A 14,583-nucleotide genomic window follows, 5' to 3' on the forward strand; every position below is an offset into this window, starting at 1 on the left:
TGAGGCCATGATTGTGTTGTTAATAGTTTAAACGGCAGTGTAAATATAATGAAAGGTTGGTGATAATTAATGATGAGAGGGAAGAAGGAAGAACATAGAGAGAGGAAATAGGAAATAGACGTCAGTGAATGTATGGGGTGATGAAAATGAAAAAAAAAAAGGAAGAAGGGGAGGAAACCAGGACGCTAAAAGAAGTAGCTAAAAGAGGAATTTGAGACGAGGAAATATAGGGATTAAGAGGAAGGAGTCAAGGGTTAGAGGGGAGGAAAGGTAGAGGTTGAGGGGAGGAAAGAGTGGGTTGAAGGGAAGAATTGAAGATGTTGATGGGGGAATGTGGAATGTGTGTTTGAGGGGGAGGGGGAGGGGGGAGGGGGAAGGGGGAGGGGGGGGGTCCGTGGTATTTGATGGTTCAGAGAAACGACCAGCAACACGATGGAATATAAAGGTCTCTCTCTCTCTCTCTCTCTCTCTCTCTCTCTCTCTCTCTCTCTCTCTCTCTCTCTCTCTCTCTCTCTCTCTCTCTCTCTCTCTCTCTCTCTCTCTCTCTCTCTATCTCTCTCTCTCTCTCTCTCTCTCTCTCTCTCTCTCTCTCTCTCTCTCTCTCTCTCTCTCTCTCTCTCTCTCTCTCTCTCTCTCTCTCTCTTCTTCTTCTTCTTCTTCTTCTTCTTCCTTTTACTCGTCTCTTCTTCATATTTCGTCTCATGTTTTCTTCATATCCCGTCATTTTCTCCTCCTCCTCCCCCTCCCCCACCCCCACCTCCTCGTTATATAAGGGAGGAGTATTAAGGCAAATGGTCTTGATATGAAACGCTTTCCTCTCATTACGTCGCATTTTCCCCAAGGACACGTCGAAGCCCACGAAATTCTTGCCTTTTTTATTTTTTATTATATATTTTCCTTTACGTCCTTTCAGTGTCTTTTTTCCGTCTTTTTATTATTTTCTTCCCTTGTCCCATTACCTCGTTTTTTTTTCTTTATCCCATTTTTTTCCTTTTTTCGTAGCGTGTTTCGTGTTTTTTTTCACTTTCTTTCTTTCTTCTTCGTTACGATCTTTCTGTGTTTCTCTTCCTTTTTATTCCTATACTTTTTCTCTGACTCCTTGATTCGCCTTTTTTGTTTTTGTTTTTTTCTTTTTGGCATTGTTCTTTTCGTTGTTCTTTTATCATGGTTATCTTTCTTTCTTTTTCCTTTCGTTTTTCTTCTGTTTCTCTCTTCCTTTTTATTCTTTCTTCCCTTGGTCTCTTTCCTTCATTTTTTTTCATTTATCTTTTTTCTTATCGGTAACCTCTATTTCTTCTTATTTATTTTTCTTTCTTTCTTTTTCTTTATGTTTTTCCTCCCTCTCTCTCATTCTATTCTTTCTTTCCCTGTCCACTTCTTTCTTTTTTATTTATTTTCTTTTGCACCGACTGTTTTGTTTTCTTCTTTATTTCCTCTTTGTCATGAGTTGCATTCTTTATTTTATTTATTTACTATTTTCTTTCTGCATCAGTATTCATCCTTTTATTTTTCGTATTTCTTCCCATGGCCCCTTCCTTCGTTTCTATATATTTTCTTTTCTTTTTTGGTTTCGTCTATTACTTTCTTTTCCTTTTTCATTGTTTTCTTTCCTTCACTTTTTTTTTTTCTGTTTTGTCGTGAGTTGCATGTTCGATATTTTCAGTCCAGTGTCGAGGCCGCGTGATCGGTTGACATTTCCTTCTCTGCGCGTCGTTGTAATATATGCAAAACTTCCTTCTCTTCTCCATCACGTCCATAATTTATTGAGGTTTATTGACTTATATTTTTATTTTCTATTTTCTATTTCTATTTGCATCATTTTCCTTTTCTAATTATTACTCTTCATTTTCCTTTTCTCTTTCTTTTCCTTTTTTTATTAGTATTCTCCTCCTCCGCCCTTTTCTTTCTTCTTCTAGGTCTTCTTCTTTTATCTTCTTCTTCTTCCATCTTCTTTTTCTTCTTCTTCTTCTAGGTCTTCTTCTTTTCCTTCTGCTTCTTCTTCTTCTCTTTCTTCTTCTTCTTCTTCTTCATCATCTTCATTTTCTTCTTCTTCTTCTTCTTTTTCTTCTTCTTCTTCTTCTTCTTCTTCTTCTTCTTATTATTATTATTATTATTATTATTATTATTATTATTATTATAGGATGATTGAGAGAACCTTACTCCATTATTCCTCTATCAACACAATCAGGTCTTTTAATCAGTCTTTCATCACATCACTAACATTCTCTTCTCCCTCCTCCTTAATCCTCTTTATCACACTGTTCGATGCTCTCCCTACCTCCTTTCCCTAAGCCTTTAATTCCTCTTTTATTTCTCCCTTATATTGCTCTCCTTTAATTTCCCTTTTGCCTCGTATCATGTATCTGTCTTTTCACATTTCTTTTATTTTCACTCATACGTGTAATTACTCTTTTAATGTTCTTTTTTTTTCTTTTTATCATGTATCCTTCATCCAACGTGATCCTTATTTTTCATTGTCATTAATCATTTATTTTTATTCTCTCTGACCCGTTTCCTCTAGCTTGCATTATGTATCTTCATGCACATTCTGTAATTTCATCCCGTTCACTTGTACTGCCTGTCATCCATAAGGTATCATGATTTCACAAGTGTTTCTTTATTCTCACTTGTGGTTTTGTTGTTTAGTTACCTGTGAAAAAGTAAGCGAGGCAAATATGTGGTAACCTGAATGTCTCTATCTGGCGTTTATTTGATCTCTACCACAGACTCAAAGGCAAAGGAGAGTAAACTGGACCCGAGGGCAATGCGTAGAAGAAATGAGAACTAAACGATGAAACTGAACTATGACCTATAAAATGAGAACTTAAAATGAGAACTAGAAAACGAGAATTATTACTGAGAACCGAAAAATAACTAAAAACGAAAATGAACAAAAAAAAAATGACCACAAAAAACAGAACAAAAAAATTGCGAACCAAACTAAACTGGATCCAGGAGCAAAACGAAATTGGCTTTCATATTAAACAAAACACTGATTCATATTGTCCTCAGCATCTGGGAAGCCTTACATCACGGCGAGCGCTTCGTGTATCCCCTACATATTCATCACTCCTATCTCCCGCAGTAAAGCCCCTCAACTGTATCCCTGAAGCCCCGTATCGTTATGCATATTCGGTAGTTTCATCTCTCTTTTTTATTAAGGTTGGTGGTCTCACACGTTTTCGCCTCTGACACCAACTGTATTCAAAGGCGGCAAAGAAGATTAATCAAATTCATAGAAGTATCATTTTTCACGTCCACGGAGCAGAGGCAATGACAGACTACCACCAGGATCATTACACCACCCATGGGAATGCCACAACCTCTACGAAAGCCTTGATAAATGTTTACACTTCGGCCCAGTAATGTCTAGGAATGGGACTCTAAACGTTTTACCCAAGTTATCCCTTTAAAAATACCTTATACATCTTTTCATATCGCCATGTAGGGAGTGAGGGAGACAGCAATTAGAGAGGATAGATGAGGAAGCCAGCCAAAGGAAGGGAAGAGCAGATAGTTCCACTCCTCTCCATATTCACAGACTGGTATACTTTCATCTCGCACATCCTTTCACATCACCCCACACATCATCACTGTTCTCCCACTCCCCTTTTGCCTTTTTTTTTTACAGTAAAGAAGCTGCTCAGGGGCAAATACGAGAACTAAAACAAAAAATAATAATAACAGAACTCTTCACACTCGCACAATTTCATCTCACACAACCTTTCACATCATCCCCTTTTTTTTACAGTATAAAACAGCTCAGTGGCAAAAACGAGAACTAAAACAATAAAAACTAATAACAAAACTCTACAAACTCGCACAATTTCATCTCACACAACCTTCCACATCATCCCCTCATCAAAACCACTTTCTCATCCTCAGCACCTTCTCTACATCTTTCACATCCCCCCGCCCATAAAAGATGTAATAAATGTAATATATGCACAATTTCCTTCCGTTCTCCATCATGTCCAGGAATTATTCAGGGTTTATAGATGTCACTTTTTATGTACCACGCTACCCGCCTCCACACCTCTCTACAACCTCGTCTCTCTTCCCCCCAGATCGCGCCTTCGTGGTCGCCAACGCCCAGCATGACTGCCCCATCATCTTCGTCAACGAGGGCTTCTGCAGGATGTCGGGCTTCTCAAGGGCCGACGTCATGCAGAGGACCTGTACGTGTGACTTCCTGTACGGGCCCATGACGTCCTCGCAGGCCATCCAGCAGATCCAAAATGCCTTGGCCACGGCGCAGGAGATTATGGTGGAGGCGCTCTATTATAAGAAGGATGGTGAGTGTTGCTGTTGTTGTTGCTATTGACGATGGGGGGATAGGCAGGAGGAGGTAAAGAATGAAGAAGAGAATGAGGAAGAACACAGATTTTGGCGGAAGAGCTCTATTATAAGAAGGATGGTGAGTGTTATGTTGTGGTGGGTGATGGTAGTGGTGGTGATATTGGTAATGGAAGGGAGAAAGAAGAATAGCAGGAGGGTAGGATGAGGGGGAGAAGGAAACAGAGTACATATTATAGTGGAGGTGCTGTATTATAATGAAGATGGTGAGTGTTCTTGTTGTTAGTGATGGTGTTGATGGTAGTGATGGTGGAGCGGAGAGATAAAAAAAGTATCAGGAGGAGAAAGAGAAGGAAGATGAAAACAGATCGTAGTGGAGGAGGTGTATTACAAGAAGGGTGGTGAGTGTTATCTTGTTGTCTGTGGTGGTAGTGGTAGGGGTGGTGGTTGTGTCAGAAAGGAGAAAGGAAAGCATGAAAGGAGATAGCAGGAGGAAGAGAATGGTTGTTGTGGTCGGTGGTGGTAGTGGTAGTGGTGGTGGTTGTAGTAGGTAGGAGAAAGGAAAGCATAAATGGTAGCAGGAGGAAGAGAAGGGTTGGTGTTGTGGTCGGTGGTGGTAGTGGAAGTGGTGGTGGTTGTGTCAGAAAGGAGATAGGAAAGCATAAAAGGAGATAGCAGGAGAAAGAGAATGGTGTTGTGGTCGGTGGTGGTAGTGGTAGTGGTGGTGGTTGTGGTAGGTAGGAGAAAGGAAAGCATGCAGGAAGGAGGAGGAAGAGAAGGATGAAAAAGTACAAGATATTTCGTAATCGAGCCGTTGTATTAAATGAATAATGGAGTGTTTTGTTTGTCTGCGAGTGGAGGAGGGAAAGGAAAAGGAAGAGCACGAGGAGGAGGAGGAGAAGGAGGAGTGAGGGAGGGAGGGAGGGAGGGAGGGTGAGTTTATTGGCCAATTTTTATATTTAGCAATTTTCTTTTACGCGGTCAATGTGTTTGTTGTGTTTCCTCGGCACTACTTGAAGCTGCGGGCGTGTGTTTTCCTTGCTTTAGTGTTGCTTTGTTTAGTTGCGGATCGTGTAGTGGTCTTTCGGTATGGTGTTGTGTTCCTTTTATGTGTTGCTGGCGTGTTGCGTTTATTTAATTACGTGTTGCATTCCTGGTGTGCCCTTCGCATTCAACTCGAGGCAACATAACATACCACTTTCCTGAATAGCGCAACACTCCACCTGCAAAGACTTGGAAGGTTGTGTTGACATGGTTTGGGGTCTAATATCTATTTTGCGTGATTGTTATTTATCATCACGTAGAACAACTGGAGCACTGAAGCTACACGCTGCAACACACCATTTTCCACACACCATTGAAGACTCTTATACATGATGACACAAAACAGCACGACTCACTTTAGAATACTGCAACACATCCAAAAGCAATGCAGCACCGATCAACAACAACACAACACACCGTGGAACACTGCAACACATAACAATGCAACACAGGACAGTCCACACAAATTAGAACACAACAAAACAATAAAACATAACACGGCACCGTCTACGAGCAACACAATACAACCTGCAATACAACACATCACAGGTCACCAACAACACAACTCACTTTGGAACACTGCAACACCAGACAACATAACACGCAACAGCCCACCAGTAACATAACATAATGCATTAGAACACAACAAAACAATATAACACAACACGGCACCGTCTACAAGCAACACAATACAACCTGCAATACAACACATAACCGTCCACCATTAACATACCTTAGAACACAGCATCACATCACAATACAACACAGCACAGGTCACCAACAACACAACTCACTTTGGAACACGGCAACACCAGACAACACAACACGCAACAGCCCACTAGTAACATAACATAATGCAACACGGTCCGCCATTAACACAACCCACCACACCACCAGCAGCAAAACACACCCTGGACCACTGCAACACTCCGCCACCAACAAATTAAAAGTCGATCCGCCTAGTGTTGCGCCACAATACACGCGCCGCGTCATCACGGAAATGGATCATATTTGGTAAAGGTCCAGTATGGGGCGGGGATGAGGGGGTGAAGGGGGTTAGGGTGTCACATGCAGTCCGGCCACGCCCTTACCTTGCGTCCCCTCCCTCACCTTGCATCACCTTACCTCACCTTACCATCACCTGAGCTTCCCTTACCTGCCCTTCACCTTCCCTTTACCCTTAACTCTCTCTTCAGCTGAGCGTCATTTACCTGCCTCCCCTATTTTCTTTACCTTAACTTGACCTTCACTTGCCTGCCCTTCCCCTTCCCTTTACTCTCCCTTAACTTGACCTTTCTCTTTCCTGCCTTAACTTGACCTTCACTTTCCTACCCTTTCCCTTCCTTTTACTGTACATTAACTCGACCTTCCCTTACCCCCTTTCCCCTTCCCTCTACTCTCCCTATCTCGAGTGGAGGCGGCCAAGGGGACGCCCATTGAATTCGTGGTTAGACGAAGTCGCTGGATCCTGCCATGAGGTTCTTAGGATGGAGACTTGCCCGGACACATCCATAAAGGTGGCGTTGTAGGTTGGGCGAGGTGATTGATTGACTCCCTTTTATTTCACTCCACCTCCTCCTCTCGATCATCCTACCTTTCCTTTTTCTGCGCCTTCCTATTCCTCTTATTCCTTTATCATTCAGCTTTCCTACCCTTCCCATCACTTCTCTTAAGCTCTTTCCTAACCCCTCCTCTTTGCCTCCTCTTCTCTTCGTTCCCATCCTCCTCACCTCAATCCCCTCACATGTACAGCTTTTCCCCGATGCCCCGTACCTTTTTCCTCCTCCTTTCTCTCTCTCCTGAGCCAATACGCGTGAGGAAATAGTCGTATATTCTGTTTATATATATCATTTGAGAGATTTATCACACGTCCCCTTTCTGCATGCTTTTATTCCTTTTTCTTTGATAGTGGAAGTCCGGGCTTTTGTTTCGTTATTTTCACCGGATTTCTTTGGCTGTGCGTATTGTGTTTTCTCTTCCTGGAAAAGAGTGAGTGTGCTTCCGAGAATCCCTCCCGGCGTGGCGTGCGTGAGGCTCCGGACGGCAGGCTTAGCGATTCGAGTAATGACTTCGATAAACAAACAGATAAAAGTAAGGAAGGACAAATATATAAACCTTTAAATATTGACACTCGGTTATTGAAGATAGATATCCGAGTAACGAGAGAGAGAGAGAGAGAGAGAGAGAGAGAAAATTGGGCGTTTAATGTCTTCGTCATCGTTGTTTTCCGGGAACGACTCTTGTCCTAAAGATAAGGGGAAAGAGAGAGAGAAAAAGAGAGAGAGGAAGAGAGAGGTCAACAGCCCGGAGAGAGAGAGAGAGAGAGAGAGAGAGAGAGAGATGGTTCAGATATATTTTTCTCGGGTGAGGGTTTTTTGTTTGATAGAGAAATGATGAAAAATTTTGGTAGGCATCAAAAGGATAATTTAAATTTCTATATTACAACAATTAAGACTCATTTTAAAGCCTTTTTTGTTTTAATATTTAGCATTATATTATTTTTTTTATAGTTTTTTTATCATGTTATTTATGTAGGATTCATATTATTTTTTCTGCTGTTTTTTTTCTCCTTTTTAGTTTTACATTTACATTTTTGTATTCGTATTATCATATTCATTTGGGAGTTAAATTACGTTTTCTTTTTCAGGTGTATTTTTTCTCCTTTCTCTCTCTCTCTCTCTCTCTCTCTCTCTCTCTCTCTCTCTCTCTCTCTCTCTCTCTCTCTCTCTCTCTCTCTCTCTCTCTCTCTCTCTCTCTCTCTCTCTCTGTTTCCGTTTAATTATCACTCTGTTAGCTTTATAATATATCCAGTTATCCGTTGCTGTCTGTATATCTTTTATCTATATTTATCTATCTAATCTTATATATCATTCTGTCCAATATTCAATCAGTCGATCTATTTCCTATTTAGCTATCTGTTATCTGTGTTTTGTCGTATTTACTTTCTATCTATCTATTTACATTTCAAACTCCTGTACAGTGACTTTAAAAATATGTATTTGTGTATAAACATTAAAGGATATCTTCTAAGGGTCAGAAATAATGTTAAGTGTGGAAGCAATTAGTGTATCTTAATTACAGCATGATATTTAATGCTGCTGTAAAGTGCTAGATTAGGTAAAACACTTTGTTTAATGCGTTGCAGGAAAGATTATTATAGATATTATGCTTTTGTGTTGTTGTAAATGAATATATAATGTGACTATTTTTACCGGAAAATATAACTACTACTACTACTACCACTACAACAACTACAACCACTACTACTACTACTACCACTACAACAACTACTACCACTACTACTACTACTACTACTACTACTACTACTACTACTACTACTACTACTACTACTACTACTACTACTACTACTACTACTACTACTACTACTACTACTACTACTACTACTACTACTACTACTACTACTACTACTACCATTACTGCAACACCTCCTTTTCCTGCTCCTCCTACTACTTCTACTCCTACAATTACTACTGCTACTACTGCCATTCCTCCGGTTACATAAGGTGGCTTTTACGTAACCTCCTAAAAATGGTCCCATCCATAATCGGTATAAGATGGGGGGCGTTACGAGACTCACCACCCCTGCGCACCAAACCCAAGGTCACACATAATCAACCAGGCAGGAAAAGAGCAACAAAAACAAAAGGAAAGAAAAGAGGCGAAAAATAGGAGAGCCCATACATCATTTCTCCCCCATAAAAACAACTTCTTTATATTCCTTACTTTATCGTAGAGGAGGGAAGGTCAGATTTTGTAGATTGGAAGTAGATACCATTGGAAGTGGATAACATTGGAAGTGGATAAAATTGGAAGTGGATAAAATTGGAAGTGGATAAAATTAGAAGTGGATAAAATTAGAAGTGGATGAAATTGGAAGTGGATGAAATTGGAAGTGGGTAAAATTGGAAGTAGATACCATTGAAAGGAAATAAAATTGGAGTAGATAAAATTTGAAGCAGATAACAATGGAAGTGGATGACATTGGAAGTAGATAACATTTGAAGTAGATAACATTGGAGGTAGATAAAATTTGAAGTAGATAACATTGGAAGTAGATAACAATGGAAGTAGATAACATTGGAAGTAGATAATATTGGAAGTAGATAACATTGGAAGTGGATAACATTGGAAGTGGATAACATTGGAAGTGGATAACATTGGAAGTGGATGACATTGGAAGAAGATAACATTGGATGTAGATAAAATTTGAAGTAGATAGCAATGGAAGTGGATAACATCAGAAGTAGATAACATTGGAAGTAGATAACATTGGAAGTGGACACATTGAAAGTAGATGAAATTAGAAGTAGATAATATTGGAAGTAGATAACATTGGAAGTAGATAAAATTGGAAGTAGATAACATTGGAAGTGGACAAAATTGAAAGTAGATGAAATTGGAAGTAGATAACATTGGAAGTAGATAACATTGGAAGTAGATAAAGTTGGAAGTAGATAACATTGGAAGTAGATAAAATTGGAAGTAGATAACAGTGGAAGTAGATAGAATTGGAAGTAGATAACATTGGAAGTGGACAAAATTGAAAGTAGATGAAATTGGAAGTAGATAACATTGGAAGTAGATAACATTGGAAGTGGACAAAATTGAAAGTAGATGAAATTGGAAGTAGATAACATTGGAAGTAGATAACATTGGAAGTAGATAAAGTTGGAAGTAGATAACATTGAAAGTAGATAACATTGGAAGTGGATAAAATATGAAGTGGATAACATTGGAAGTAGATAACACTGGAAATACAACAGAATGGAAGTTGGTGAGATTGAAAGTAGGTCATATTGGAAGTAGACTAAAGTAGAAGTACATAAGATGGGAAGTAGGTCAGATTGTAAGTAGATTAAATTTGTAGTAGATTATATAAGAAGTAGATTAGATAAGAAATAGATTAAATTGAAAGTAGAACAGCTTACAAACAGGTTAGATTAGATTAGATTGAAAGTAGATGAGATTCGATGTCGTAGCGAGGGGGAGAGGGGAGAGTGAAAGAGAGAGAAAAAAAGAGAGAAAGAGAGGGAGAAGTTGAAGACAGTGGTTGAAATAAGTCGTGTGCGTATGCGTGTCATACCAAACGCCTCGGAAAATTTACATAATTCTCCCATTGGTAATCGATGTCCACCTACCGCGTTCTGCTACTCCACATGTATATTTCCAGTGGAGGAAGGCGAGTGTAGAGGAGGCCGGTTTGGATTGGATTGGTCTGACCCCTTCCTGTAGCCGGCTCTCCCCTTCTTCTCTTCTTCTCCCTTCCTTCCCATCCGTCACCCTTCTACTTTCCGCCTTCCGTCTTTTTATCCGTTTCTCTCTCTCCGTTTCACTGGTCTTGTCTCTTTCTTTCCTCCACTCCATTCCTACCTTACACGTCTTCTCCTCTCCCTTTCCTCTCTTCCCATTCTATCCACTTTCCTTGTATCCAGTTCCCTCTTTCTCCCTTTCTGGTCTTGTCACTACCATTCCCTCCTTCCATTTCTGCCTTACACTTCTTCTCTTCCCCATCTTTCTTTTTTCTCCCTTTCTCTCCGTCGTCCATCCCTCTTTCATCCTCTTTCATCCTTTTCTCATTTACCCCTTCACATTCTGAATCATCTTTTTCTACCCTCTACACCTTTTTCCTTCCATCTTTCCATAATTTCATGCTTTGTCACTCGTCCTCACAATGCCCACCAACTTCCTTTCTTCCAATCTTCCCGTGTCATACCTGACCCTCTCCATTCCTTCACCTGATCCTTCTCCCTATTCCCACATTTTCGCTTCCATTCACCCCTTTACCCTCGCTTCCTCTCTCCCTTACTCCTTTCTTCCTCCCTCCTTTCCTCCCATCTCCCTCCGTCCTTCCCCTGTTCTACCCTTCTCGCACCCGTCCCCCTCCCCTCCACCTCCTTCCCTCCCTATACACCATTTGGAAGCGGGTATCGAACGTCCATGGATCCATACCACGGCGTGTTGAATTAATGATGGGCGGCGGGTTGTGATCGCGGTCACCTGAGGGAGGCAGGTGAATAGGCCTAGATTGGGAGGTATTTGTCTCATCCCGTCCTGGCTTTGTGTGAAGGGGAAGGGGATGGGGGAGGGTACGTATGGCTTGGGGTGTGGGGGCCTCGTGTGTGTATGGAGGGAGGGAGTTATGTGTGTGTGTGTGTGTGTGTGTGTGTGTGTGTGTGTGTGTGTAGGGTGAATGGACCAAGGGCATTCTCTCTCTCTCTCTCTCTCTCTCTCTCTCTCTCTCTCTCTCTCTCTCTCTCTCTCTCTCTCTCTCTCTCTCTCTCTCTCTCTCTCTCTCTCTCTCTCTCTCTCTCTCTCTCTCTCTCTCTCTCTCTCTCTCTCTCTCTCTCTCTCTCTCTCTCTCTCTCTCTCTCTCATGGTATTCTCTTTTGATATTAACGACGTTGTTAACATAAAAGGATTGCGTGGAGGAATGAAAGGGAGAGAAGAAAGAAGAGAGAGAGAGAGAATAGAAAATCAGACCACACAGACCCCATGGTCTAGACTTGGTGGTCTGTCCTTAAACCTAAGTGATTTACATTAATCAGAAGACTCAAAACGTTGCATTTCTACTCTAGTTGATATTAAGTTGAAGGAAGTGACGGTCGAGCTTATTTTGAAGGAGTCAATCGTGTTACACTGGACCACTGACGGTGGAAGCTTATTCCATTCTCGCACTACAACGTTGGTGAAGAAAAATTTGGTGCAGTCTGAATTTACTTGTCTACATCTGAGTTTTACGCCATTGTTCCTCGTGCGCAAGTGTCATCGATCATAAACAATGTTGATCTGTCTACATTCGTGAAACCATTAAGTATTTTAAAACATTCGATCAGTTTTCCTCAGGCGACGTTTCTCAAGAGAACATGTTAAGGGTGAAAGCCTTTCTTCGTAGGATTTGTTGCGCAAGGAAGGGATCATTTTCGTTGCCCGACGCTGAACACCTTCTAATTTAGCAATATCCTTTGCATGGTGGGGATACAAACTGTACCGCATATTCCAAGTGGGGTCTGACTAAACTGTTGTAGAGCACATCTTTATTCTTGAATACAAAGTTTCTTTTAATGAAGCCCAACATTCTGTTCGCTTTATTTGCTGCATCGATGCATTGCTGTGAGAATTTGAGGTTTGACGCGATTTTGACCCCCAAGACTTTGACGCATTGAACGCTTTTGAGTTTAACGCCGCGCATTTCGTATTCGAACTTCTTATTCCTCGTTCCAACTTGAAGGACCTGGCACTTGTCTACGTTAAAGGGCATCTCCCATCTATCCGACCAAGCTGAAATTTTGTGCAAATCCTCTTGGAGGCTTTGCCTGTCTTCGTCAGTGAGAACCGAGTTGCCAATCTTTGTGTCGTCTGCAAATTTACTAATGCGGTTATTGAGTCCAACATCCACGTCGTTGATGTAAATAATGAAGAGCACTGGGCCAGGACCGAGCCTGAGGGACGCCACTAGTGACAGGCGCCCACTCTGAGTTAAATCCGCCAATCACTACTCTTTGTTGTCTGTTGCTCAACCAATTCGCGATCCATTGGTTTACTTGACCGTCAATACCTATTTGCTTTAATTTGTAAAGTAATTTATGATGCGGGACTTTATCAAACGCTTTCTGGAAATCAAGATAGACTACGTCCAGTGATTTGGTTACGTCATAAACAGTGAAGAGGTCGTTATAAAAGGTTAATAGGTTTGATAGGCAGGATCTTTTGTTTCGGAAGCCATGTTGTGAGTCCCCAATCAATGAGTGGCTTTCAGGTAATTCACAATTTTGTCTCTAATTATGCCCTCAAGTAGCTTACCAAGTTAGACTAATGGGCCTGTAATTACCTGGTACTTTTTGTCTCCTTTCTTGAAAATCGGTGTCACGTTAGCCTTTTTCCAATCTGAAGGACGATGCCTTGTCGCAAGGACATATTGAATACGGTTGTGAGGAGGAGAGTATTTCGCTCTTTGTTTCTTTCAGCAGAGTTGGATATACTTTGTCAGGTCCAGGACTTTTATTTGTTTTAAGTGAATGGAGAGCTTTAAGGACTTCATCGGTTGTTATTTCAAAATTAGGCAATGCATGCTCGAGATTTACAATACAGAGAGAGAGAGAGAGAGAGAGAGAGAGAGAGAGAGAGAGAGAATCGTGTTTTGCTTCGGGCATAGAAGTCGTAGAAGATCAAAGTTTTTCTCGTGTGTGTGTGTGTGTGTGTGTGTGTGTGTGTGTGTGTGTGTGTGTGTGTGTGTGTGTGTGTGCAGGACAAATGCTGGGGACGGAACTTACGGTGTGCTTTTAAAGAGAGCGAGTTGGGAAGATAACAAAGGAGTTCTGCGTATAAGGTAATGCGTCTGTTCGTATATTCTTTCTTGTTACTTGCTAAAGGCTATTCGTCGTTATATTAAAGTAGATCAGTTATATGTGGGGGAAAGAAACAAGGACCTTAAATGTTGATATCAGTGTTAGAAAGGCCAGGTAATGGAGATGGAAAATATACCGTACAAGGATAAGCTAAATAATATCAGTGTATACTTCTTTAAGGCTCTAAAACTGGTGATACTGATGAGGTCTTGAATACCGTGACAAGTATAAGAATGGTGTTACACAGACTTGAATGCCACTGAAACGTGTGTAGTTAGGATACATATAGAATCAAGAATGTATGGGAGTGAAAATGGTTAACTGATTAACTAAGTGAATGAGATTTTAGGAATGAAAAGAAAGTGGCCTAAGACTCACCACACTTGAACTTGTAGCCCAGTCCAGGAAGTGAAAGGTTAATGAATTACAGGTTGGTGAATTACAGAGAAAGAAAGAAATATTGAATGACAGGAGCCAAAAACGAAATTATCAGGTCTGAAAGCAAGGGAAATATCAGAAAGGTAGGAGAGAGGGAGTGGGGATGGGGGTAGAGGGAGAGGAGGAGGAGAGAGAGAGAGAGAGAGGAGGAGAGAGGAGAGAGACACAGAGAGAGAGAGAGAGAGAGAGAGAGAGAGAGAGAGAGAGAGAGAGAGAGATTTATTTCAGTTCATTGATGCATAGGAAATCAGGGTGACGTTTTCTTTTCTTTTCTCACTTCTTGTTTCACTCAACCGTTTCTTCATATATTCTCTCTCTCTCTCTCTCTCTCTCTCTCTCTCTCTCTCTCTCTCTCTCACAGCGGGAGTGGAGATAAGGGAGCACAGACCCTCGCCCTGATAGACGAGAGTGATGGCCAGCGATAAAATGTCCCGCGAGA

At 41.1% G+C, this 14,583-nt stretch overlaps 1 protein-coding gene across 1 annotated transcript in view; it reads left to right on the forward strand.

Annotated features, from left to right (window-relative positions):
* The first annotated feature begins 4,041 nt into the window (after positions 1–4,041).
* LOC127000167 (uncharacterized) overlaps positions 4,042–14,583 on the forward strand; it is a 129,104-nt gene continuing 118,562 nt past the window's right edge. Inside the window, exon 1 of the mRNA XM_050863557.1 lies at positions 4,042–4,295. Within this exon, the coding sequence (XP_050719514.1) occupies positions 4,139–4,295 (157 nt within the window). The 5' untranslated portion in view covers positions 4,042–4,138. The remainder of the gene's footprint in view (positions 4,296–14,583) is intronic.

The sequence above is a fragment of the Eriocheir sinensis genome, chromosome 18, assembly GCF_024679095.1.
Source record: "Eriocheir sinensis breed Jianghai 21 chromosome 18, ASM2467909v1, whole genome shotgun sequence".
NCBI classification, from domain to species: domain Eukaryota; kingdom Metazoa; phylum Arthropoda; class Malacostraca; order Decapoda; family Varunidae; genus Eriocheir; species Eriocheir sinensis.